This window comes from Salvia hispanica, chromosome 5 (genome assembly GCF_023119035.1).
Source record: "Salvia hispanica cultivar TCC Black 2014 chromosome 5, UniMelb_Shisp_WGS_1.0, whole genome shotgun sequence".
NCBI classification, from domain to species: domain Eukaryota; kingdom Viridiplantae; phylum Streptophyta; class Magnoliopsida; order Lamiales; family Lamiaceae; genus Salvia; species Salvia hispanica.
The window spans coordinates 28,905,920-28,933,050 of NC_062969.1; the positions used below are offsets into that span (position 1 = coordinate 28,905,920).

Below are 27,131 nucleotides of genomic sequence, written 5' to 3' on the forward strand. Positions count from 1 at the left end.
CTTTAAATGAATAAATTTAGAAAATCACTCAAATTTAATTTTCAAGTATTTTATTGAAATATGGAGTATATAGTTTTGAAAAAATACATCAATTCAAGTGAGGCGTAATATATATTATCCTCAATGCTATAAAAATTGATTGGTATTAAAAATTGAACACGTCTCATGTATCAATATCAAATCAATTAAGATTGGTGGTGGCAACTCGAAATTCTAGTTGGGCTTGAAGAAGACATGGAAACAAAATTTCCCACTTCTCAAAGAATAATCCACTAAAGTTTGGACACAGTGAATATTGTCTGAATAAAAAAAAATTAAGTTCACAAAAGTGATTTGAGTTAGGTAAGTTGCAGTTAGATTTTAAAGGAGTTGTTTTTAAGGGAGTATATATTCCAACTTCACTCTGTCTCTAATTTATTACTCCAGTAGTACTATATGTATTACCGGATTATAATAATCAAGTCCTTAAAATAATTAATAGAAACATGCAATTATTCAAAGATGATGATGGAAATATGGAGGGAGCACAGTTTCCCAACCATTATTCTAACTGAATTTCCCACCAAAACTCTCTCTACTTCTTCTGCAACCATCACTCTTCTCACCCTACACCAAGAAAATCCAAGCAGCAATGCCGGAAAGATTCTCCACCACATTTCTTATTCCCTTCGCAATCCTCATCTCTCTGCCCCTATCACATTCTCAACAAAGTACCATCACCGATTCCGATTTATTCAATCGATTTTTTTATTTTTTTTTTCTGATTTGGGGGTTGTGTGTTGCAGGTCCGGCGTATTTGGGGGTGGTGTCGAACGCCACCGAATTTCCGGCGGAAGACTACTATGACTACATAATTGTAGGCGGCGGCACAGCTGGCTGCCCACTGGCGGCGACGCTTTCGGAAGGGTTTAGGGTTCTCGTTCTGGAAAGGGGGGGAATTCCGTTTGGTCTCCCAAATCTGATGAGCCGCGACGGTTTCCTCACAACTTTAATGGAAGTCGATGCCCACGACTCCCCTGCTCAAGCCTTCACCTCCGAAGACGGAGTTCCCAACGCCAGAGGCAGAGTTCTCGGCGGAAGCAGCGCAATCAACGCCGGTTTCTACAGCAGAGCCAATTTTGATTTCTACGCCAAATCGGGGATCGATTGGGATCTTCAATTGGTGAATCAATCTTACGAATGGATTGAAAAGGCGATCGTGTTCAGGCCGGAGCTGAGGATTTGGCAATCCGCCGTTCGCGATGCGTTGTTGGAGGCTGGAATTGATCCCTACCACGGCTTCAGTCTGGATCACCGCGTCGGCACAAAGATCGGCGGCTCCACCTTCGACAGCTCCGGCACAAGGCACAGCGCCGCCGACCTCCTCAGCTACGCCAATCCCCGCAACCTCAAGGTGGTGGTGCAAGCTAGCGTGGAGAGGATTCTGGTTGCACCTAGTCCATCAGCGAAGCAGACCGCGATTGGAGTCGTTTTCCGCGACCGGGATGGGGGCTTTCACCACGCGATGGTGCGTGAGAGCGGCGAGGTGTTGCTCTGTGCAGGGGCTCTGGGAAGCCCTCAGCTGCTGCTGCTGAGCGGCATTGGGCCACGGCCCTATCTTGCATCTTCGGGGATCCCGGTTGCGCTGCATTCTCCTTACGTTGGGCGGTTCTTGTATGATAACCCGAGAAATGGGATCTCGATCGTGCCACCAGTGCCTTTAGACCATTCTCTGATTCAAGTCGTTGGCATCACCAGCTCTGGTGCTTATCTCGAAGCAGCATCCAATATTGTGCCCTTCCTCTCCCCTGCTCGTCCCGTCTTCATAAGGCCGGCTAGCTCGTCTTATGTCACAGTCGCCACTCTAATGGAGAAGATAGCCGGCCCCCTTTCCGCAGGCTCTCTGAGGCTGGCTTCCACGGATGTGAGGACGAATCCCGTTGTTCGCTTCAACTACTTCAGCAACCCCACTGATCTCGAGCTCTGCATAAATGGCACGAGGAGGATTGGCCATGTGCTGAATATGCGTGCCATGGATAGGTTCAAGGTGCAGCAGTGGTTCGGAGGGAGGGGGTTTAGGTACGTGGGAACACCACTGCCGCGTGATCTGCTTAGCCACGAGGCGATGGGGGAGTTCTGCAGGCGGACGGTGAGCACTATATGGCACTACCATGGCGGCTGCCTCGTGGGGAAGGTGGTGGATGCGAATCTCAAAGTGGTCGGCATTGATGGCCTTAGAGTTGTCGATGGTTCCACGCTTACCGTCTCGCCTGGAACCAACCCTCAGGCTACACTTCTCATGATGGGAAGGTGGCTTACCCTAATCTAAACTCTTTGCTAATGCAATTTCATAGTGTTTGATTGATTGTGTTGTGTTGTGTTGTGTTGCAGACATTTTGGCATGAAGCTGCTTAGAGAAAGAGAGAACAAACGAGAGACAAGTTCAAGGTAGAGTGGATGCAGCAAATGCAATCTTAAAAAAAGAGTGTTTGTTTTGTAAATGTAGGTAGCATCATCATGTGTAGGAGTAGGATAAGAAGCACATATACTTTTTATTTTGCTTCATTCTTTCAAGGTCAAAGTGAGAATGGGAAATTAAATGAATTCAGACACTCGTTTGTACTACTTATTAAAGATTTGATTGTTTGTTTAAGTGATATTGAAATCTAATATCATGAAACTTTTACAAATTTACAAATTTTAAAATTGATAAATAATATCATAATTTTATTCCGATTTGTTTTTTTCCATGAATGAAAAAATTCCCACAAATAATATTATGATACTGATTTGTTTTCGTAATTTTTCGACAATAATTTTGAGAGCATCAAGTTTTTCAATCTTTGAAGATAGTTTTTCTTGAAGCATATCCTCCAAAATTGTTCTTCATTCTATTAAATAACATGAATTTTTTCATTTGTGAGAAAAAAAACTCGAGGTAAAATTAGTGATATTATTTGTCAATTTTAAAATTCGTAGAAAAATTCAACTTTTTGAAAGTTTTTAATATCCCTTTGTTTAAATGTACCAACTTCTGTTTTCCAATTTTGGTTTTTAGATATTCAACAAACAATAATGCTATGTGACCACAATGTGGCTAGCCACACGGTGGCAGTTTTGTAAATAGTTGAAACAAATAATATTATAAAATAATAGTGTTAGACAGTGCTCAAATATTTTTACATAATTATCCTTATCCTTCCAATTTTGAAGAGAGAATATACATTTAATTTCAAATTAAAATTAATAATCAATCTCACCCTCTATACTAATTACGACTCCATTTCCCAAACATAGTTATTATCGGAGCCTTAAAAGCAATGACCAATTAATCCTCAACTAATAAAGTAGGAGTATGTAAGTTTATTGCATATATCAATTTTTTTCTCTTTAAGTCATATTTATATTTTTCAAGTAATTGATAACATCAAAAGTACTAGTCATATGTAATTTGTAAAATAATAAAATAATTTTAAATAATGAAATGTGATATACTAGTAATTATTATTATCACTATTATTATTAATATTTATTAATGTATTTGCTATCGGCGTTGAGTTTATTATAATGCAATAGTATTTTTTAAATTATCATCAATTTCAAATGTTAAAATTTGTATTTTACTTTATATCACTAAATTTATATTAATTTATCATATACTATTAGTATTACGGAGTACTCCTATTATTTAATTATTAGTGCAAAACGTGACACACACTTTAGACCTGTACAATAAAAAGAATTTAAATATTTAATTATAATACTCCTATTATTTAATTATTAGTGCAAAAAGTGACACACACTTACGGAGTATTATACTACATGTCTACATTTACTTAATATTGTTAATTTTTATTATAAATAAAAATATGAGTAAATAAGAGTGATAAGTATAAAGGGATCGAAAGTTGAGGAAATTATTGATGGAATAATTAAGGCCAGGGGTAGAATAGTCTTGAGAATTTTGATTCTTTCTAAGTGCATTAAATTTAACTGAAAAATCTAATTATGGCTGGCCATAATGTGGCCATTTAGCATCACTCTTCGACAAATTAATGAAAATGGCATCCTACTCGCTCGCCCATCCGGAACAACTTAATCCCTCCACGTACATAAACTTCGCCATGTTGGAGTGAATGACATACAATTGGCAAGTCTGGCACAAAAAGAAGAAAAAAAGAATTGGACGAATTGCGCTTAGGGTTGTTGCTGTGGAGACATGGAGACACGTGGCATTTAAAAAAAGTCATTTGAAAAATAAGGTTTTAATAAAAGGGTAAATTGTCAAATAAATTAGAATAAAGGCCAAAATTGGTCCTGAACACATGATAATTTTACGTTTTTTTTCCTAAACATTATCTTTTGGATTTTTTGGTCCTGAACATATGTAAATTTGATCATTTTGGTCCTGAACATAGAGAAATATGATCATTTTGGTCATCCGTCAATATTTCCGTTAAAAAACTAACGGTCAACGGGTTTAATCCAGATTTTGACCAAATTAAATTTTTAATTCTGAATTATTACTCCCTAATTAATTTCCTAATTATTTTAATAAATATTTAATTAAAATCAGAAATAAATAATATTAAAAAAAATAGAAATCCTCTTCTTCTCCGTCCACTGCGACTCCTCCTTCTCCGGCGACCACCGCAAGCTGAGCACCAAATTCTCTGCCGAGATCATCCTTTGCAACAAGCAGCTCGGCCTCCACGAGTACAAATTCCTCCTCAAGACCATCGTCAGCTCCGACATCGGCGAGGAGACCTACGCCCCCCAGATGGTCTTCGACGGCCGCGAGTCCCCACCCTCTTCGACGGCCTCCTCGAGATGGACGAGTTCTTCCTCGACAGCATCCCCGCCCTCCTCCGCCGCACCGCCGTCCCCCCCTCCGACATCGACCTCCTCGTCGTCAACATCTCCATGCTCTCCTCCGCCCCCTCCCCCGCCGCCCGCATCATCAATTTATACAATCTGAGACACGACGTGAAGGTCTACAACCTCGTCGGGATGGGCTGCAGCGCCTCCACCATCGCCATCAACATCGTCGAAAACATCTTCAAAATGCAACCAAATTCAACAGCAATGATCGTCACATCCAAATCCCTCAACCCCAACTGGTACATGGGAAACGACAGCTCTAAAATGCTTGCAAACTGCCTCTTCCGCACCGGCGGATGCGCCCTCATCCTCACCAACAAGCCGGCTCTATCGAAAAAGGCGATGTTCAAGCTGAGGACCCTCGTCCGGACCCAATCGGGCTTGAGCTCAACGGTCTTCTCGGCGTCGGAAAGAGCTTCGATGAATTGGTGGAGGGAAGCGTAGGCGGCGGAGAGGTTGGAGTAGAGGACGTAGTTGGAGGGGGAGAGGTTGCCGGTGGAGAAGGCGGCGTTGCTTTGGCTTCGTCGGCCATAATTTAGATGATTTTAAATGAATATTTATTAAAATAATTAGGGAATAATTAGAGAATTAATTAGGGAGTAAAAATCAGAATTAAAAGTTTAATTTGGTCAAAATCGGGATTAAACTCGTTGACCGTTAGTTTTTAACGGAAATATTGACGGAGGACCAAAATGATCAAATTTTCATATGTTCAGAACCAAAAAATCCAAAAGATAATGTTTAGGACCAAAAACGTAAAATTTCCATATGTTCAGGACCAATTTTGGCCTTTACTCAATAAATTATGAACGATTGTCAAATTTTGATATAGAGCAATAAAATACATAATTTTCGTCGAACGGCTACTCATTGCCAAATTTCGCACAAATGTGTTCGATTAGATTTCCGTGGAGTTGGATGTGGGCGTTGTTGGCCTTTGTGTCCGCTTAAGTATTGACCCTCCATGCCAGGGGGGCAATTCTTTCCAATGACGGACCCAGAAAATCCAATTTGTGGGATCGAAAACTAATTAATAAATATAATATAATATTTAAATAATTATTATATATATTAGTAAAATTTGAATATTGCATTATTTTTCGTTTGGCAAGGTATTTAATACTCCCTCCGTCATTAAATGTCTCATTTTTCTTTTTCATCTATCCGCGAATAAATGTTCTATTCCACTTTTACTATATTTGGTAAGTAGACTCTACATTTCACTAACTAATTCAACTTACATTTTATTATAAAACTAATATATAAAAATAGGCTCCATATTCTAATAATTTTTCTACCCACTTTACCACATAAAGTCAAATAATTTCTTAAAAATCCGTATCGGTCAAATATGGGACATTTATTCATAGACGGGGGGATTAAATGCGAGTAACATATTTTTTAAAATAGAAAAGACACATAAAAAACTTTATAAATTTTAGTTTTTAGACTGTTACTAAATTTTTTTAATGTTCCATGGATCATTTATATTATCTAAAATATGTCTTAGCTAACGTCTAAGTTTACTAGTATTTAGTTTTATTTGTAATTTTACAAATATTATTGTTATTTGCAACTACAAATAAAAATTTAACACAAAATCAATCATACTTATTTAGTTGTAATTGACTATTTTTAAAATATTTTATACCAATTTACTTAAGACTCTAATGATAAAATACAATTTAAACTAATCAAGCACATCTTATCTTATTAATTAAATTTACACTTAAACAAAGAAATAAAATAACGCTGCATTAATTAATATAATAGTGTATTATGAAATGTAGTATACCATGCATGAGGTGATCCCTTCCGTATTTGAACTACCTAGGTTTACTAAAACAAAATTAGAGCATTGCGCTGCCACTCTTCTTTCTCCATTATCGTCACGTCTCTTCTTTTTCAAACTTTTCAAGAAGCTTATTCTTCTAATTCTCTTCCTCTTCTCTCTTCCATGTCGATGAAGCAGCCATAGCATGGGGTCGGAGCCGGAGCAGCCCTGGATCGACGGCCTATTCTGAAAGGTTCTCGGAGGTATTCACAGACCAGCAGTGGGGTCGGCCGACCCCACCTGGGTCCGTCAGTGATTCTTCCATCGCCAATGCACGTCAATGCTGCCAAGCATCCGCGACAGTCGTGGCATACTTCGTGAAGAAAGAAGCAATTGATGGCAATCGTTGGTGGTGAGCTTTCGAAGGTATTCTGCACCGAAGACTTCACGAACGCCTTTACAAAACTTTTTCAAGCATTCACGTCCAGTTGTTTCCGCAACATTCAAGTATTCGTTGAACATATCTGACGTTTGCCCCATAGCAACTTGTCGGATGGGGCACGTACATAAAGTTGTACGACTTTGCAACTGGTTGCGTCGGGTCGTTCTTGGAAGAATTCGTCATGAGCCGCGCAATGTATTTACAATGCGCAAAAACAAGGTCTTGTTCGTGCCAAAACAGTGTCGGAAGTAATCCTCCGGGAACCGTGGTTCGTCGCAAAAATAATCACGAACAAGCCTTGCGTCGGCTCCCTCCCGATCACGGGGTATGTAGCACTGGGGTCTCCGAGGCGGCAAGGTTGACGTAGTATTGTTGATACTCCATCCGTCTCAGTTTAAGAGTAAGATTTAGTTATGACACGGGTTTTAAGAAGTTGGTGGAGTGTGTAATAATTGAAGTGGGGTAGTGGTTGTTGGAATGTGTAATAATTGAAGTGAGGTAGTGGAAAGTGTGTAACCCTTTTGACTTTTTGTATGTTTAAGAGTAATGACATTTGAGTGTAAATTTGATGAATAATGAGGTTAAATTTTATGTCTAAATATGGTAGATTCTAAATGTGACTCTTGAACTGAGACGGACTTAAATGATAAAATGTAACTCTTAAATTGGGACGGAGGGAGTAATATTCGTGCTGTTTTTGCTCCGCTTGTGCAATCAACCGAGCAATTCCATTCGGATCAATTTCTTCAACTGATGCAAATTAGTATGTTTAGACTTTAGAGATCAGAAAGAATGAGGAATAACGTTGTTTGATTATAAAAAATGGCTGATGAAGAAGTAATTTATAGATGATTTATGGATGAATTGCATGTTAAAAATGATACTATATCCGTCCCAACTAAGTTGAGACACAACTTTTGGGCACAGAGATTAAGAAATTGTAGCAAAAAGTAGGAGGGAGGAATAAAATAGAAAAGATAAAGAGAGAGTAAAGAATATGCTGGAATAAAGTAGGAGTGAACTTAGTTGGGACATCCCAAAGAGGAATAAGACTCAACTTAATTGGGACATCTCAAAGAGGAATATGACTCAACTTAGTTGGGACGAAGAGAATATTTTTCTAATAGAGTAGTAATATTTGGGAAAGTGAATTTTTTCTGATTTTTTTCGACGTTTTTCGATTTAAAATTTTCAATAGTTCAATACGACGTCACCGCCAACCCAGGCGCCATTCCGCCAGATCGAGCGGAACTCTCTGCGTCGGAATGGTCGTTGCACTCGCAACGCTCCTCTGATGGGGTAGCGCTCCAATGGGACGGAACAATACGCCCCATTAAGCACAATTGGTGATGCTCTTTAAGCATATACTCCATCTGTTCGCCATTAAATGTCCCATTTTTTCTTTTTCATTTGTTCGCCAATAAATGTCTCATTTTATTGTTACTATACTACTCCCTCTGTCCGCGAATAGAAGTCTCGTTTTTCTTTTTTGGTCCGTCCGCGAATAGGAGTCCCGGTTCATAATTACCATAAATGGTAAAGAGACCCCACATTCCACTAACTCCTTCCCCTCACATATCATTTAAAATTAATATATATAAGTGAGACCCTATTCCACTAACTTTCTTCCACCAACTTTTCTTAACATTTCTTAAAACTCGTGCTGGAAACAAATGAGACTCCTATTCGCGGACGGAGGGAGTATTTGGTAAGTGGACTCTATATTTCACTAAATCATTCTACTTACATTTTATTATTAAATCAATACATAAAAGTAGGTCTATGTTCTACTAATTTTTTTACCCCCTTTAATTTAAAAGGTCAAATATTTTTTAAAATTCAAAACGGTTAAATATGAGACCTTTAATTATGGACAAGTGGAGTATAAAACATTAGTTATCATTATTAAGAAAAGCAGCGCTTTTAGAGCATCTCCAATGGCGGACGTCGCCGACGTCTGACCGAACGTCCGCCGTAGTGGTGACGAAGGGTGCCCACGCCCGTCCCTAACGCCCGTCGGATGGCCTCGCCCGTCATCCCCACGGGCGGGCGGACGTCCAAGTTTTAATTTTTTTTTAAAACTCTATAAATAGGGCTCGTTGAACTTCATTTCATTCACACCACTTGTGTTGACAAGTTTCTCTCTCTAAATCTACAAATTTCATTTCTACTACAATGGAGAACAATAGGAACTCCCCCACCACGAGCGGAGGAAACACACCCACGATTCCCACCGGAACTGAGGGAAACTTTGCGGGGATGAATCCCCAAACGGCGGGGATGGCAGGGATGACTCCCCTAATGTTCTACAATATGTACCAGTGGATGAGTCAGATGGGTGGGATGATACTCGGGGCAGCGGGGATGGGTGGCATACCGCCAAATATGGCGAGGGTGGGTGGGATGATGCCTGGGGCAGTGGAGATGGGCGGTACGCCGCCAAATATGACGGTGGGTGGGTCGATGCAGCACAGGAGCCCGAGGACGCCTAGGGAATCCGTCTATCGCCCATATATAGATTTGTTGGCCGATGATTCCCCTAGTACTGTTCCGGAGACTCAGTACGCCGACATCGAGACTTTCTCTTTTGAGGAGCTGGGAGCGGAGTTGGGGCTATCGCCGATCCGTGAGACTCCCGATGAGGCGGAGCCTGCTGCAAGGGGCAGGATCAAAGGCAAAGGCAAGGCCAGGGGCCCGGTAGGGGCGGGGGTAGGGGCAAGGGCAAAGTCCCGAGCTCTTCCTCGCACACGGGGGCAGAGGAGGAGAAGGGTGAGGATGAGCCGGAGAGGAGGACAATCTGGACCGTGTGAGAAAATGTCGCGCTTGCGAAGGCCTGGATCGGTGTAGTAGAGGATCCCTATGTCGGGCCGAACTAGTATGTTGACCGATTGTGGCTTCGCATTAGTGAGGCCTACCTCATATGCAAACCGTCTGGGGCGAAGCCTCACACTTCCGAGCAATGCCGGAAACAGTGGCTTCGGTTGAGGCCTAAGCTTAGTCGTTTTGCCGCCCTCTACCAAAACAACATGCGCATGGCAACCAGCGGCATGTCTGAGGATGATGTGAAGAAACGAGCCTTGGCCCAGTACCCCGACAAAGAATTGAAGTTCAAAGATTTTGACCAATGGGAGGCCTTTCTCGTGGTCAGGGATTAGCAAAAGTTTGCTGTGGGTGTCGAATCGGGCTGGAAGCGGACGAAGATCAACTCTTCCGGTCACGATCAGACTCTCGCCGTCGTCGTCGCCCGATGGGGCAAAAGGCTGCGCAGCGGATGGCGAGGGGAAGCGGCAGCGGCAGCGGGTCCTACGAGGTCGAATCGGAGGCCCCAGAAGGCCCAGGTAACGACCGTCTCGCCCGCGCGCAGCTAACGAAGACCCTGATGCAGAGCACGAGTAAGTGGTTTAGCACGCACGATCTTGTGTACAAAAGGCTGTGCAAGGATGTGGTCGATGCATGTCGGCGCGATTCAGGAATGCCACCCATTGATGATTATGACGTCGAGATTGGGGGCGGGGACGTCGGAGGCGGTAGCGGCACGGGCGACGAGGACGGGGACGAGGACGAGGAGGAGTGAGAGCCGAGGATTGTATTTCTCGACTTTTTATGATTATGTAATTTTTAGGTATTATGTAATTTTTTTTTAATTATGTAATTTTTTTTTAAGTATTATGTAATTTTTTTAATGAAGTATTCGAATTTTCCCGTATTCCGTGTCGACATTTTAATTCTGTAAATTTTAAGTCCGTAAATTGAATAATTGCGGAAAGTCCTAGTGGGAAATCCTAGTGCATGGGAAGTCCTAGTGATGTGACAGTTGAATGGGAAGGGTTAGTGATGACGTGACAGAAAGTCTTTGTGGGAAGTCCTAGTGGAAGGGGCCACCAGAGACGCTCTTAGATAAAAAAATACAGGAGTTTATTGACTTGTTCCGCTTTCTGAGTTATCCTCAAACTTGTAGACTTCATCTACGAAACTGATCTGGGAGAGAGAGAGAGAGATGATTCTTCCTCACGCCCAATTTCTAAGCTCCCCGCCCCCAATTCTGATTCTCCCCAAAACCCAATTTCTCAAACCTTGCGTTTCGCTCCCTGCACCACACTCCTTTCCAAGGGCATTAAATATCAACCGATCTGCCTTGAAATGCAGAGCCGCTAGCCTAGTTTCAGAGCCTCCGCAATTGGAGTTGAGCGACAACAATCGAAGGCCTTTCCCAGCTGAAGTTACAAGAACCGTTCTCGAACTATCGACCGTCGGTACTCTTTCCACTCTCAGTCAAGACGACGGCTCTCCTTTGGGCTTCGGCGTTCGCTTTGCTCTCGATTTCAATGGAACTCCCATCTTGTGTTTGAACCATGGATTTTCGGCTGACACGAAGAGGGCCTGCAGTCTTCATGTTAAGGTTCGTGGGTTTTGCCTAAAGGTTCAATCTTGATTATCAATATTTATATACTCTTCTTCATTGGTTTGAATTGATATGTACCAGTTGGAGCAATGCGGAGTGCGGACGCCTCAGTGTACAATTGTTGGTAATCTTAATAAACCCGTTGATGCGATTGCTTTGAAGGTAGGGAGGCTTGGATTTTCTGTTTTCCCCATTTCTTTACATTTTATGTCTACTTATTGGATAATGTTGATTATTGCTGTCTGAAATTAGCTTTTGTAATTTGTTGCCAATATCCTCAACTCCATGATCTCATCTTTAGAAATCAGTATCCCAACATCTATACCACAAAAGGATTAATAATTGGCATCGAACTCTCATTTGGTTTTCTGAATTCCTTGTATATAGAAACTCTGTTCAGTGTGGAAGAAGCGGTTTAATGATGAAGTGGAAGAAAGCTCCATATATGTCATTGAAGTTGAACGAGTACTTCAGATAGAAGATTATGGTGAGGTATGGCTTATATTCAATGTTGAAGAATATTTATTGTCCAAGGACTTGTGGATAGCTTCTTGAGGATGACTTGATATCGATGAAACACAACAGGATGGTGTTTGGGTAAGCTCATCGGAATATGTATCGGCTGAACCAGATCCACTTCGAAACTCTGCAGAGAAGATAGTGGATGAGATTAATACTAACAATAGAGAAGATGTTCTTCGCTTCTGCAACATTTATGCAGACTTAGATTTCCAGGTGCACACTGGCTATCTTTCACTTTTGCAGTGCAGTCCTATTTGAAATTGATGATGTGTGCCTCATCAGAGTTCTGCATGCTTTATTTGTGTTACTTACCAATCTATTGGATGAGATTTTAACACTGGTAGACAACAGGTATTACTTGAAATTTACACCGGTGGATTGAGATTTTAACACAATTGCAAGTGGTTTGCATGCATGCTTAGTTTGCAATTTTAAAATAGCTGCTTGAGCCATTTAGCTACACACAATAGTTGCTTAGTTTGATACTCTTAGTTTATTAGTTGTTCCAAGTTTGCATTCTGAACTTCATGTCCTTTTTTACCCTCGTCTCGACTTATTAAATTAATCGTTTTCTCAACTTATTAAATTGACGGTTTGTGTATGTTATGATTTGTGTTAGGTAGTGGACGCGAAGATGGTGTGGGTTGATCGACTAGGGTTTGATGTGCGTGTGACATCAGTGCAAAAGGATGTATATGAGGTACGGATACCTTTTCCAAGAGAAGTGGGAGACGAGAAAGGCGCAAAATCATCTTTCAATGGTATGTCTCAGCTTGCATGGGAAGTCGAAAAGAATTTCCATGCTCTCGAGTTCAAGAAGGTAAAACATGTAAAGAAAGTTGGAAATGCAGTTCAAACGTCTACAGTGTAGAGAAGTGTTCTTTTTTGATCTGTAGCTCCATCCCAGTTTCTGAAGAGTTGATCATGTTAGCATTTGCAACATTAATGTTCAAGGATTAGTGATTTCATAAATATATTGACTCTTGTTGTTCTATGTCCATGTTCATTTAAGAAACATGCACAGATAGAGGATATATGTGAGCTAGGAAAAACCGAGCGAGAGCAGTAAATGACACATAACTCCTCTTATATTGTTGTGATTTGTGTGCTTGTAATTCAGATTAAACAGTGAAATCCAGTTTTGTTTTTTCGGAGTTGGTTATGGATTTGGTTTCCTATTAATTAGATTCTTTGGAGATGAGAACCTTTTTCCATGCTGATTTGATGGCCAAGAGAGGAGATGCTCTCTGATTAATGGTAATAGGCAGAATGCAAATGGGAAAGGGATTTTGTTTCGCGATTGTAATTGTGTCATGCATGATTTTGTTACATGTGTTAACATCAAATTGCAGGGCCAATAACACGCCAGAAACCTTAACTGGGAATACTATATATATGAAGAGATGAAGTTAGAAATCCAGATATTTTACATGGCTAATGATTTTGATGATGCAATCAAGCGGCAGCAGGGGTGTAGGAGAAGTGGCTGATAGCAGCTGCATTCTTCATGCCTATCAAATCTGTGCATTTGCTGCCATCATACTTGGGTTGGAACAATAAGGCAATTAACTCCTCCATTCTCTCAGCTGTGTAGTTCACCTCATGTTCTAATCCAGGCATGAATCTCTGCAGATAGCTCTTGTAAGGCGGCACAACTGCTTCAACTATTAGGTGGCATGTCTTCCATCTCAAGGCCTTGTCACACAGTATCCATTTGGATTGCTTCTTGTACATTTCATCAAAAGCCTCACAGAATATGGTGATCCTCTTCTTCGCCACTTCCCTATTGATGGCTCTGCCTCCGGGGAACAAGGTCAATCCCTCTTCATGCAAAAGCACCACAAGCTTTTCCCAACTCTCTCTCAGGTATAATGCTGCATAGTACTCTGCGGATTCCTCATACGCCCACACCCAAGATTTCCCCATTAATTCCCCGAGCTTGTTCCCCCTTGCGCTGTTGCACAAGTACCAGTGACTGTTCATCATAAAGAGGTAGGAAAGAGCGGTGTCATTGTAACTCTGAGCCCAACTCTCCAAGTTGGTCTCTAGTGCTTTCATTCTGTTGTGAATTTCATTGGAGAGAAGCCCTTGTTCAGAACTTGCTCGGTTCCACACCTGAGATATCTCAAGAACTCGAGTCAGAATCGAGCTGTTCTCCTCCACAAGAAGTTTGTTGCAGTAGTCAGTAACGAAACAAACGATCCTTGGAACACTGCCATCTGGTGGTGGCTCAGTCTCCCTTTGTAGCTCCACTTGCGATAACAGGTCCCAGAAAATCTCACTAGCCCCATCGACAACTTTCTTAACAAGAGCTCGTGTCTTGTTTTGAATCTCTTGACAGAACTTTCCATTGAACAGCTGATTGAACTGCAAGCGTAGTTTGTCCAGAGTGGAGAAAATCTTGAGCAGACTCAAGAGCTTCATTGCTTCTTTCTTGCAGTTACAAACCGAGCTTCCAAAATCAAAGATTTCGATGAATCCACATTCAGTTGCAATCTTGGCAAAGCAATTCATCCATACATCATCATCATCATCATCTCCCAGTTTCTTGCAGAGCCTGTACTCATTCAGGAGCAGATTCCTGAGAGCAAACTCCATGTGATTATCCCACTGGTAAATGTACGTCTCTACATTTCGAACACTGTCCGTTTCAGATAACTGAATTCCCAGGTAATCCACACGCAGGGCTTGTAAAGAAGCCCGTGCTTCTGCAATCCTAACTTCTGCATAGATAGACGTGCATCTGTGGAGGCGATTGTTAGCAGCCAGGACCCGAGCAATGGCCTGCAATTCAGGTTCTGGAAATGTTGGGTGTGAGAAATCGGTTTGAGTCAAGAGACGCCTGTATTCATTCTCGAGGGTGTCAAACGCAGAAGATATAACTTCTCCATCTCGGCAAAATAGCTGGATTTCCCGCAGTATGCTGACAACTTTGGAGGCTCGAACAAGATACCAATCATCAGCAGAAGCTGCGTTGCTTGTGAGGATGTGCACCGCATCTTGGAGCCAGAGGATCAGCAATCTGCAGTTATCAGCAAGAAGCTTGAGCGCCTCCTGGAGGCGCGTGATGCTCGCAGCAGCACGAGAAGGATCAAACTGGATCGAATTCTGCAGCTCGTGCACCAGATCCAGGACTTGCAGCAGAGCTGCAGCTGGCCCGATGGCTCGATCAACATGCCCTCTAATCCCATAAACTCTACATTTGGTGGCTATGTTTTTTATGCTGCATTGCAGAGACGCCAAATTGTGGCTGGTCTGCTTCAATCTGGAGCCACTTTGATCAACTGCAATGCCTATGTTTCTTGATTTCTCAATGCTGCTCCTCAGAATTTCTCTAGCAGCAAGGAGATGATCAACTCTTTGAGATTCTTCCATGTTCAATACTAGTAGCTGAAAATGTGATGTGTTGTCATTATTACTCCTAATTAGGACATGGCATTAAAGCTGTCTTAAAAGTTTGTTTAACTTGCAACAGATGTAGATATACCAAACATGAGTGAGGATGAGAGTACCAGATTCCAACCAAACTTTACTGACAATCTAAGAAATGCAACAATTGCTGACGCAAGCCTACTATGTCTAATCCACAATTCTAACCTGCCTTACACTCCCTCGCCCTGCTGACTACTCCCTCTGTCCCTGAAAATTTGTCACCTATTTCTTTTTTCGTCCGTCTCTTAAAATTTGTCACCTTTTACTTTTATCATTTTTTTACAGTGGATCCTACATTTCACTAACTTATTCTCACTCACATTTTATTTTAAAACTAATACTCCCTTCGTCCCACCTCAAGTGATTCACATTCCTTTTTGGATTGTCCCAACTAACCTGATTCATTTCCTTTTATATGGATAAAATTAGAGATATTTAAGCATTAAATTAGACCACCTAATTACAAATCTAATTACCCCCTTATTACCATTAATTTTAATTTCAATCAAACGTCTCTCTCTTCCCACTCTCTCTCTTCCCACCTCAACCCTTCTCTCTCTATTCCAACCCCAACCCAACCCTTCTCTCTCATCTTTCTTCCATATTTTCCGGCGACCACCCCCACCCCAACCCTTCTCTCTCATCTATCTTCATATTTTCCGGCGACCACACCGAAGGTGGGTGGATAAACCCACAATCTCCCTCATTCCGGCGACCACAACGACCACACCTAGATGGGCGGGCTGAGCTACCAATTTCCAACAGAAACGGGCAGGCTGTGCCGGAATTCAAACCAGATCTGAGTTCCGGAAAAACCAGATCTGAATTCAAACTTGGAGGGGAAAGTGACGCCCATTTTTGCCGTAAATAAAGTCAAATCTGTCGCCAATCATTTCAATGTTTAATTTGAGTTTTGGAGATGCAGCTCATTTAAAAATATTGTTATCCATCATTCCATTTTTTATTTTGAGTTTTGGAGTACAGGTTGCATAAAAACAATATAGCTGAATTTAAAATATTGCACGTAATTCATCATTTCATATGATTATTTTGAGTTTTAGAGTTCTAAGTGGTGTAATTAAGTTTGGATTTATAATCGGTAAATTTAGAGCATTCAAATTTTTGAATTAAATTATTAAAATTTAAATTACTTACTATATAATTTTAAATGAACCAATATGTGGAGTACAATAATAGTATAAAAAGAATCCATCGCATCACTTAATCTACTTTATTACCAATCCCTCTTACCATACTAAACAACACTACCTAAATCCCATGCCCAAAAGAAGTGCCTCACTTGAGGTGGGACGGAGGGAGTATATAAAAGTAGGACCCACATGCCATTAACTTTTTCAACTCACTTTCTATTACATTTCTTAAAACCCGTGCCGAATCAAATGGTGACAAAATTTGGGGGACGAAGGGAGTATATGATATATCTATTTTTCGGATATTACATCCGATTTTTGAAATTGCACACCATTTTTATTAAAAGAAATATGCGAAATTTTCTATATACTGCTATCATAAGAAAATAGTTACTACCTCCGTCCTTGAAAATTTATTATATTTTTTCATTTCTGTCCGTCCCCTAAAATTTTCTCATTTCACTTTTACCATTTTTGGCAGTGAACCCTATAGTTCATTAACCCATTCCTACTCACATTTTATTATACAACTAATATATAAAAGTAGGACCCAAAATCAACTAACTTTTTTAACTCACTTTCCATTACATTTCTTAAAACCCGTGCCGGATCAAAGTGGGATAAATTTTAGGGGACGAAGGTAGTATATGTTTTTATTTTGATTTGTTCATTAAAATTAATCCAAAACTCATAGTATAAATAAAAAAGGTTTCTTCTAATTTATTACTCTATTTTATTTACATTTTTCTTTTTATCCATTCTATTTTATCCACTTATTACATTTTTTTTTTCTTTTGCTCTTTTAATTTATCTATTTTTATACGACATGTTTTATCAATTTCGCATTAAAATTGCTTCATCTATCATTGTGACTAATTTTTTTGGACAGAATGAGTATAAAAGTTGCCAAAATGTTATAGTTTGGCAAGACATTATTAATTATTAGCAACAAAATCAAATAAATCGTGAGTTCACTACGTTAAGATTTGAATAAAATGCCCTTTAACTGAGAATTGGCATACTCCGTATTAAACAAGTGAGCCGGAGGCAGAGCGAGCCAGAGGCAGAGCCTGAGGTTAGTTTGTTTAGGATAGAGATGGGATAACCGACAATGAGAAGAGCTCTGACTAACAATAACATATTTAATGAAACGTGTCAATCAGTGGATTGTGATGAATACATAATATAGGAATCTGAAGCTGCAGCAAAACAAGGTTCCCTAGTCCCTACCCAAACCCACTATATGGATAGAGATTTGAAAGTGGCATTCCATTTCCTCCTCCTTCTGTCAATCATGTTTGAAGTTGGAGATGGAGATAAGGAGATCGATGCAGATATAAATATAATAGACGCAGCAAAGCGTTTGTTCTCTTCTCCCCCTTCCTGTTTGCTCCCTACAAATTTAGAGTAAACACACCACCACTTACTATTAATTACTCCATTATTGTATCAAAATTGAATTGAACTGCTGTTTGTTTGTTTCAGTTTCCGGACCGCCGGCAGCAGGGGAAATGAAGAGGCAACTGCCAGCCTTAAAGATGCAGTGCTGAAGAGCTTCCAACAGAGCACATCAACAGTCGAAGATACTGCCAAGTCTGTCGCCACAACCCTCAAACATAAGCTCAATACTATCTGAATTCCATTTTCATCATAAAAATGCCTGTTGCGTGTTGAATCAGAATACAGATTTTCCAGCAGAGTTTGATTCAGATGCAAAGCAATATTTTATTACTTGTGAAATGACTCCACATGAAACATCATGGTGCAGTCTCCTCCTCCCTTTTTGTTTCTAATAAACACTAAACACTTGAAATCGATGTTATGCTATTTAAACTATATTTGAGGCCAATAGTCTCACTTTTTTTTTTTTTTTTTTTTTTTTTTTTTTTTTTTTTTTTTTTTTATTCTCAATTCCATCTTTATGAAGGGTGCAAGTAAATGTAGGCATATTACTCTTGCAGTTGCTCAATTCTTGTGACTGCCTCCTCCAAACCTAACCTCTTGTCCAGGTCCTCTTGGCAACATGCTATCCCTATCTGCAAAAGCATGTTTATCTCCAGCTGTGACCGCTTACTCGTCTCCATACTCTTGTCAAACACCATTGCACCTCTCCCTTCCGCTTCCTCTACGATACCTTTCACCCATTTCAATAAGTCTGCACCCATGTACTTGTCAACCGGCTTCCCCGTCAGCGTCTCCAGTATCAAAATCCCCAAGCACCATACGTCGGATTTCCTGCCAATCCGGCCGGTTTGGGCGTATTCAGGGCATCTGTACACCACGAGCGCTTGGCTGATCTGGCTGGGGTTGACGATGGGGCTGAGCGTGTAGTCCATGAGCAGCGCATTGTAGTTTCTATCTAGCATGACGTTGGATGACTTCAAGTGGCCGTGAGGGGCGTTTAGGCTTGGCAGCTCTGCGTGGAGATAAGCCAGCCCTCTCGCTACTCCTTTAATAGCTTTTAAGCGGCTTTCCCAGCTGAGTGGCTTCGGCCACTCCTTAGGCCGTTTTCCATCGTCGTGGAGGTGCTTCGCCAAGCTGTTATTTTGGACGAAGTCCAAAACGACTAGCTTCTCTTCTCTGCGGTATAAGTATGCTACTAAGGGCAACAGGTTGGGGTGTTTGAGTCTGCCAAGTCTTTTCATGTGTTCGTGGAAGTCTTCCTTGGTTATGTTGTTCATTTGCTTGAATCTCTTGACAACCACTGCGTCCCCGTCCACCAGCACTGCTTTGTACGATGACCCGAAGCTTCCGGATCCTAGCACTTCTGCGGATGCTCTCATCAGGTCCTGCAGGTCGAACTTTTGTCTGTCCTCCTTAACAAAGGAGAGCTTGCTCGCTTGTTGTTCGCCTCTCCCGGCCAGGGAGGGGGATGCACCTGTGAGTCCTCGTGGGGAGGGCGATGCGCCTGTAAGTCCACGTGGCGATGGGGATGCGCCTATTCTTATAGACGCTGGCCCTCCGCGCAGAGGACTCATCGTCATCTCATGCTGCCTCTGCCTCTGCTGCTCGCCTCTCCCGTCTATTGATATAGACAGTGCCCCTACCGGCAGAGGACTCATCATATCCTTCTGTTGCGGCTTTACAACATCATCGCCATCGTCATCATCTTCGAAGAGTATCCACCGGCAGAGCAGAAGCAGCAGCAGGAGGAGAAGCAAAATCAGCATGATGCTGAGTATGATTATGGCTATTATTGCCGGAGAAACAGATGATTTTTTACGCAAACCAGGAGGAGGAGAAGGACGATGGTGAAGAATCGGCTCCAGATCCGGAGGGGGCTTCGGAAGGTTGCAGGACGGTCCGTTGGGCCCCCCGCACAAGGCTTTGTTGCCTGCACAAAGCAAATATCACAACTAACTTGGCATATGGATATTAGTTAGAAATTGATATTCATGAATCAGTAAACTGATATTTGAGTTAAAAACTACCAACTGATTTCAAACTAATATAGTTATGCGTTCAGACTTTAAGAAAAGTTCTGTCATGATTCATCTCCTATGGATGTGATATTTATAGAAATGCAACTATACCTAATTACCTGTGAAGGAGGATGGATCCAATTTGAGGAGAGATGGAGGGACGGGACCCTGCAGGTCATTGTTGGAGACGTTGAAGACCTGAAGGTTTTGCGAGTGGATAGCAGGTATAGCCCCGGAGAAGTGGTTGTTGTCGAGGCCGACCTCAACCATCCTAGGTGACGCCAGAGACCCAGGGATGGGGCCAGTGAAACTATTGTCGGAGAGATATACCTTCTTCAACGACTCCATGCCTTCAAAAGCATCATTAGCGATCTGGCCGGAGAAGTGGTTGTCCGACAAATACAGGGACATGAGGATGCCCAGTTTGCGCCAGTTGGGCATGGAGCCCTGGAAGTTATTGTTGATGAAGCTGAGCGTGCGCAGGTAAGACAGCTCGGCCAGGGAGTCCACGTCGATCTGACCTTGCAGGCCCATGTTATCGAGCTGCAGCGCCCACACGTACCCGTTGTAACAGAGTACGCCTGCCCACTTGCCTATGCATGGATTCGTCGACGGATTCCAATTTGCTAGCGACCGATCAGTATTCGTTAGGGCGGTTTTGAATCTCATCAGAGAGTCCGCTGCATTTTCGGCCAACGCCACGTGCAGTGGCAACGAGAATGCAACCACCACCATCGCCACTATATTCTCCGCATTATTCATAATCTTGAATATGTGATTTTGTTCTTCTAAAGTGATTTCAAAATGTAGCTCTACTTCAACATGAACAATAATATGATTGATTGATCATGGATTTTGTGCTCCCTTTTTTATCTGAGTCTCTGATTCTTCTACTTAAGGAAAAAATAAATTAGAGAACATATCGAATACAGTTAGTGAGGGATTTGGGAAGTGAGACACGAGGTTTCGGGAGATACTATAGGCTCACCATTCTTCTTGTTTACCATAGTTAGACTACTTACCTACTTTTTCCCTCATTTTCATTCATCAATTGTTCAAACTCACAAGTTGGAACAAAATTAGTTTGTTGTAGGTGTACTATATTTGGACTAAAAATTGTGCAATACTAGTTTTGCTGATTCTCTACCTGTACAAAATTTTCTTCTATACTATTATTTTGATTTTTAAATTGAGGCAAATTGAAAAATAGTTTTAATGTGTTATCATATCTTCCGGATCATATGATGCCTAATGGATTTAATTTTGAAACCTTTTTATCTTATAAAAAATATAGAATTAAAATGCATCCATGCTTATTGGTCATGTGCTTTTCCATTCATGCCTTGGGTTTTATTTCAAATGTAAAACCTAATCACACTTCTAGATAGCAATATCTCACTCTACTAGTTTGATCTCCTAGCTTAGTATATTTTACTTTTATATCAGTTTCTCGAAACTGAATATTGCTAAAGGGTTCAGTGGAACATATGAACAAGTGTTCAAAGCTATCATGTGACAGTAGAGGTGCCCACGGTTCCGGAATCGGCGATTACGGTTCGGATCCGTCGGTTCCGATTTTGAAAATTGCCGAACCGGAACCGAACTGCGAGGGTGTTTCGCGGTTCCGGTTCCAAAACCGCCGGTTTCACTTTTGGTTCCGAACCGACAATTTTTTACGGTTTTTTCACGGTTCCGAATCACCGGTTTTTGGCGGTTCCGGTTTGGAACCGCCCGGAACTACCGATTCCGACATGGTTTTGGTTTGAAAATTTTGAACCTGAACCGAACCACGATTTAAATATCGACGGTTTCGGTTTGGATAAATTCTCATGGTTTCGTCCGGAACCGTAACCGTCGGTCCGGTAAACCTTGGGCAGGTCTATGTGACAATTATTTATAGTAGTACTCCATTCGTCCCACAAAAGATGTCACACTTGTGGGACGGCACGAGATTTTAGGGGGTTTTGTTTTGTGTGCTAAATGGAGAGAGAGAATATAATTTTTATATTCATATGAGAGAGAACTTTTTCCAAAAAGGAAAATGTGACATCTTTTATGGGACCACTAAAAAGGAAAGTTTGATATCTTTTGAAGGACGGAGGAAGTAGTTGTTTTATTGAAGAGTGGTGAGACTCGATTTACATGTTGTGCATGAATTTTAGAAGTTTTAGTAGCTGAGGGTAGGGGTGGGGGAATATAACAAAATACTCCCTCCGTCCCACGGAAATAGGTCATTTAGGATTGACACGAGTTATAATGTGCAATTCGTAAAGTAAGAGAGAAGGAGAAAAAGTAGTTGAAATTGTGCAGTGGATGGGTAATAAAGTAAAAGAGAAGAAGAAAAATGTTGCCTAAATGGATGTGGACTATTTGTATGGGACAGGCGAAAAAGGATATATGACCTATTTTTACGGGACGAAGGGAGTACCGATTTTATCATACCAAAAAATATCAAAAATATCAAATTTTTAGTATATCGTGATTTTCGATACGGTATCATACCGTACCGAAAGGTGACGATATGAATTTTTATATGTCGCAGTATACCGACGATGTGAATTTTTATATATTGCGGTATACTGCAACTTATCGAAATTCGTATATACTGTAATCATATGTATAATTATGTTACCCCCGTCCTCCAAAAATAGAAACTTTTGGAATGGCACGGGTTTTAATGCATAATTGGTGAAGTAAGAGAGAAGAATTGGTAAAGTAAGAGAGATGAAAAGAAAATTGGTAAAGTAAGACAGGAAGAGAAAAATAGTGAAAGTAGTGTTAATGGGTTATGAGGTCCATGTCCTAAAATATAAAGATTCAAAAGTTTCAATTATTAAGGGACGACCTCAAATGGAAATAGTTTTCTGTTTTTAAAGGACGGAGATAATATAAAATATATTTAATTTGTTTTTAAATTATGATATATTTGATACATTTTTTAAATCATAATATTTAAATAATATTTTAAAATCTTAAATATTCTATTTTCATTGATGTTGAAAGTCCATTATACTGCAAATGTACAATATATCGATATTCAGTAGTACAACATAACGAAAATATGGTACTGTAACATCCCGCTTTTTCGAACCCTAAATTTTTTGACGTGGAAATTTTTGCATGAAATGCTTTTAATGCTATGATTATGTGGAATTAAATGATGAATGATTAATTGCAATGTTCTTTGTGACCTAATTGCGATATTGAGTTGAGTTTGAGTTGAATAGTCAAACTTGTTGAAAATATGACGTGGCTATTGAATAGTCAACACGGTGGAAAATTTGACGTGGCCGTGGAATGGTCAAAGTCGTTGGAAAATGTGAAGTGGAGGTGGAAATTCGAATATGTGAATATTTTGATGCGGGGGAAAATAATATTGTGGTGAATTATTTTCCTAAGGGATGAGTGAGAATTAAATAGGAGCACTATTTAATTATGTGGAATTTTCGACCCCTCCTATTTATTGGAAAGAAATCCTATTTTTCTTGGATTTAATTATTGTTTGGGATAATTATCCAAATTAAATCCAAAGTCCGGATATTCCTATTTATTCCATGAAGAATTCAAAACCCCTATTATTTCTTGGAGATTTTCGAAAATCTCATTATGGGAGAAGAGATTATTTTATTCTATTATTTGATCCCTTGTTTATTCTCTTCCATAAATAAATTCAAATATCCTAGCATATCTTGCCAAATCTAAGGAGATCTTACCATATCCTAATTTAAATAGGATTTTTATTAAATCCCTTTTGAGGAATTGAAACTACACGCCACTTTCCATATATTTTGGGGAGATTTATTATTATTTTTCTTGCTCCGTGATATTTTATTCTACTTCGTAAAATATCAAATCATATGCTAACAAATAGCATAGAAATTCGAAATTCCCTATTTTTCCTCTTCAAATTTTCGGCCACTTCAACAAACAAATCTACTCCAAATCTTTTATTATTTAATTGTTGGATTATATCTTAACCTCTATAAATAGGAGAGAAATCCTAAACCCTAGCACTACAGAAAAATCGCCCCCCCTCCCTCTACTTCACGTCACTCTCTCTTTCTCCCCACTCTCTCAAATTTTTCTTCTACTTTCTCCATTATTTCTTCATCTTGTGTGAAGAATTGAAGCTGAAATTCAAGAATTCGTTGAAGAATCAAGATCCTACTTGTTTTCTACCGATTGTTCTATTGAAAAGGTATTTTTATTTTTGATCTTCTCTTCTTCTACCGATCAATCGGTGTTCTTGAGTCCATGTTCTTGAGTCCACATGCATTTAGATCGAGTGAAGGGGAATTAATCGATGAATTTGGATACATGTGTGGGTGTGTGACCGTGTGTGTATGTGTTGTGACCGTGTGTGTGTGTGCACGCCTCGGTAGGCGTGCACATGTGTGGTGTGTGTGTGCGTGTGTTGTGTGTGGAAAACACTCATGCGTGACACGATTTGATGTTAAATCTAGAGTTGTGGTGTGAATAAAAACGATATGATAATCGTACTTTGATTTTGAATGGGAATATTGAAAATAATCGATGGGAAAAGGGAAACGTGAGAACATGCATGATTTTGATCCATGATTGAGACTTATTTGAAATACATGAACTAAAGGTGATAGTTCGCGTTCCCGGTGTGATAACAAGAAGAAGCACGTATTTGAAATCGAAGGAAATCGAGGTGGGCTTTATTCTTAAACTCTTCTATGTTGCAAATTTATGATATTGGAGAAATAAGGGTGGATTAAACTGTTATGCCATGCCTATGATTATTTTGGATATTGTGTGTGCCTGATGCCTAGTTTGCGAGTGCGCTCCATTAGGCTATAGGGCTATATAAACGAATTCGGGTCTGAGTAGGGCCGCAAACCCTATCAGGCTAGTGTACACGAGAGATCGGGAGCCGTCCTTGCTAGTCGGCCGATCTCGTGGGCGAAAGTGTGGCCACACTTCGTCGCACCATATGAATTGTTGATTGATGAGAAAATGAGAGGTATTATTTGACTGGCCAGTCCATGAAATATTTTGTGATACTCGATGCTATCTTTCAAATTAAATGCTAAACCTCGAGCTCACTATGGTAAGGGTGGCATAACTATAAAATGTTTTGGCACGAGTCCACTGAGTATGCTTAAAATACTCAGCCCTGCATGTGTTTTCCCTATGTGCAGGTTGAGCGGCGATGGGCGGTCGGTGGTGTTGAGGCAGTTGAATCGAATAATATGGATGGTTGAAATTTTGAGTGTAGTCGTGTCTTCATACATGGCTTCGCTTTCTCTTGGAAATGCTTCCGCTGAACTTTTGGGAAAACTTATTATCTTTGGTTGTTTTGAACTTATTTCTTTGATTTGGAATATGGTGAATTATTGCGTTTTGTTGGAGCTACAATAAACCTTTGACTTTTGAGCTTAGCCTATGTTAGCTATTAAATCTTGTTTTTCGTATTTAAAGCCGTTGACTTATTGCCTTGATCTTCATTAAACACTTGGTCAAATCTCTTTAAATGAAACCCTAGTCTACATTCTTGTCGCCTTAAGTTCGCCTAGTTAACAGTCGCCGTATTTATTATACCCTAGAAATGACGGGCTGTTACAGGTAAAAATGTGTCTTTTTCTCATATTGAATTTTCGGTAAAAGTATGTCGTATAGTGATTTTGGTAAGGTAAAAACTCAATTGCATTTTGTGGTTTGTCGGCATCGAGTCTCCATTCCATAAATGGTAACGAACTCCCTTGTACGACATCGGGTCCCCATTCCATTTAATCAACATCAACGTGCATTATTTAATGGAAATTCATCATTTTTATCCGTAGGTAGAGGTACCCAAGGTTTCCGGTTCTGGCAGTTAACCGCGAAACGGTTACGGTTTCGAACCGACACCGTGAGAATTTATCTGAACCAAACTGTCGAATTTAGAACAATGGTTTGGTTAAAGTTTGAAAATTTTTGAACCGAAACCGTGCCATAATCGCAAAGGAAAACCGTGAAACCAAGCTAGGCCGCAAAAAACATAAAAAACCAGATGTTCGGAATCATAAAAAATCATCGGAAACTGCCTGTTCGGAATCAAAACCGAAACTGGCGGTTTTAGAACCAGAACTGTAATCGCAAAACACCTCGAGGTTAGGTTCCGGTGCGGCAATTTCCAAAAATCGGAACCGGTGTTTCCAAACCGTAACCGCTGGTTCTGGAACCGTTGGCACCTCTACCTATAGGTAATGAGGTGTGGTAAAGCCATGCGTGCAACAAGGTATTTTTGCATTATGTATTCCAATGTATTATGCATCACATACTTGTCAAGTTTGTCAGCACGATTCTTGCCAACATTATTCATATCAGTTGGGAACAGGTACAGAACTGACACGGAGAATATAATTTTCATAGGTGAACAAAATGATGGTACTACCTCCGTCCCTCAAATTTTGACACACTTTGACCCGGCACGGGTTTTAAGAAATGTAATGGAAAGTGAGTTAAAAAGGTTGGTGGGATGTGGGTCCTGCTTTTAAAGTACTCACTCCGTCCCATAAATATGAAACGTTTGCTTTTCGGCACAAGATTTTATGTAGTGTTATTTTGTGAGTTAAAGAAGAGAGAGTAAAGTAAGAGAGAGGGAAAAATAGAGATAAAATTATTTCTATTTTAAGAAACGTTTCATTTTTAATGAGACAACCAAAAAGGAAAACGTTTCATTTCTAGTAGGACATAAGGAGTATTAGTTTTATAATAAAATGTGAGTAGGAATGAGTTAGTGGAATATGGGGTCCACTACAAAAAATGGTAAAAAGTGAAGTGTGTCAAATTTTTAGGGACGAACGGAAATAGTAAACTGTGTCAAAATTTGGGGATGGAGATAGTATTATATTATGTATGCAAATATTACAGACAAAATTAAGTTGTGCTAACAAAAATATTGTAAAGTCACTTGAACAATCCCATTGTTGTTTGGCAGCAATTGTATTGTTCTGCAGAAATAAGTCTCAACTAGAATAATTGGTAAGTAAGAAGAATCTAGTAATTTGTTTTGCACACAAAATCCAGACCCAAATCTGATTTTTATGAACTCAATCGATCGATTTGGGTAACGGAAAGAATAAAAAAATCCGATTTTTAACACAGAAATTTATAAACA

The 27,131-nt window shown here is 40.3% G+C and overlaps 5 protein-coding genes and 1 long non-coding RNA gene across 7 annotated transcripts; 4 read left to right on the top strand and 2 right to left on the bottom strand.

Moving 5' to 3' along the window:
• Positions 1-502: 502 nt before the first annotated feature.
• On the top strand, positions 503-2,587 carry LOC125187800 ((R)-mandelonitrile lyase-like). 2 transcript variants are annotated; one of them, XM_048084440.1, is made up of 3 exons: positions 504-710; positions 786-2,289; positions 2,371-2,587. In XM_048084440.1, exons 1-3 carry the CDS (start codon positions 632-634, stop codon positions 2,429-2,431), a joined length of 1,644 nt encoding a protein of 547 aa, XP_047940397.1. In that variant the 5' UTR covers positions 504-631; the 3' UTR covers positions 2,432-2,587. The 2 variants fall into 2 exon arrangements, with proteins under 2 accessions (XP_047940396.1, XP_047940397.1); XM_048084439.1 differs by having other exon boundaries at positions 503-2,289.
• An 8,413-nt stretch (positions 2,588-11,000) lies between these two features.
• LOC125188305 (glutamyl-tRNA reductase-binding protein, chloroplastic) lies at positions 11,001-13,154 on the top strand. The gene is made up of 5 exons (XM_048085080.1): positions 11,001-11,475; positions 11,560-11,640; positions 11,866-11,970; positions 12,064-12,213; positions 12,620-13,154. Exons 1-5 carry the CDS (start codon positions 11,074-11,076, stop codon positions 12,869-12,871), a joined length of 990 nt encoding a protein of 329 aa, XP_047941037.1. The 5' UTR covers positions 11,001-11,073; the 3' UTR covers positions 12,872-13,154.
• A 122-nt stretch (positions 13,155-13,276) lies between these two features.
• On the bottom strand, positions 13,277-15,518 carry LOC125188304 (exocyst complex component EXO70I-like). Its single transcript, XM_048085079.1, has one exon. The coding sequence runs from the start codon at positions 15,373-15,375 to the stop codon at positions 13,456-13,458; it is 1,920 nt and encodes a 639-aa protein (XP_047941036.1). The 5' UTR covers positions 15,376-15,518; the 3' UTR covers positions 13,277-13,455.
• A 2,264-nt stretch (positions 15,519-17,782) lies between these two features.
• LOC125191390 lies at positions 17,783-18,432 on the top strand. Its single transcript, XM_048088942.1, has 2 exons — positions 17,783-17,990; positions 18,069-18,432. The coding sequence occupies exons 1-2, from the start codon at positions 17,827-17,829 to the stop codon at positions 18,217-18,219; spliced, it is 315 nt and encodes a 104-aa protein (XP_047944899.1). The 5' UTR covers positions 17,783-17,826; the 3' UTR covers positions 18,220-18,432.
• Positions 18,210-20,740, bottom strand: LOC125189775 (pollen receptor-like kinase 4). The gene is made up of 3 exons (XM_048087010.1): positions 20,125-20,740; positions 19,573-19,917; positions 18,210-19,428 (listed from the first exon to the last, which is right to left on the bottom strand). Exons 1-3 carry the CDS (start codon positions 20,738-20,740, stop codon positions 18,533-18,535), a joined length of 1,857 nt encoding a protein of 618 aa, XP_047942967.1. The 3' UTR covers positions 18,210-18,532.
• Positions 20,741-24,185: 3,445 nt separating this feature from the next.
• Positions 24,186-25,187, top strand: LOC125188045. Its single transcript, XR_007170691.1, has 3 exons — positions 24,186-24,203; positions 24,615-24,680; positions 25,171-25,187. It is a non-coding gene; the product is annotated as an uncharacterized LOC125188045 (long non-coding RNA).
• Positions 25,188-27,131: the final 1,944 nt, after the last annotated feature.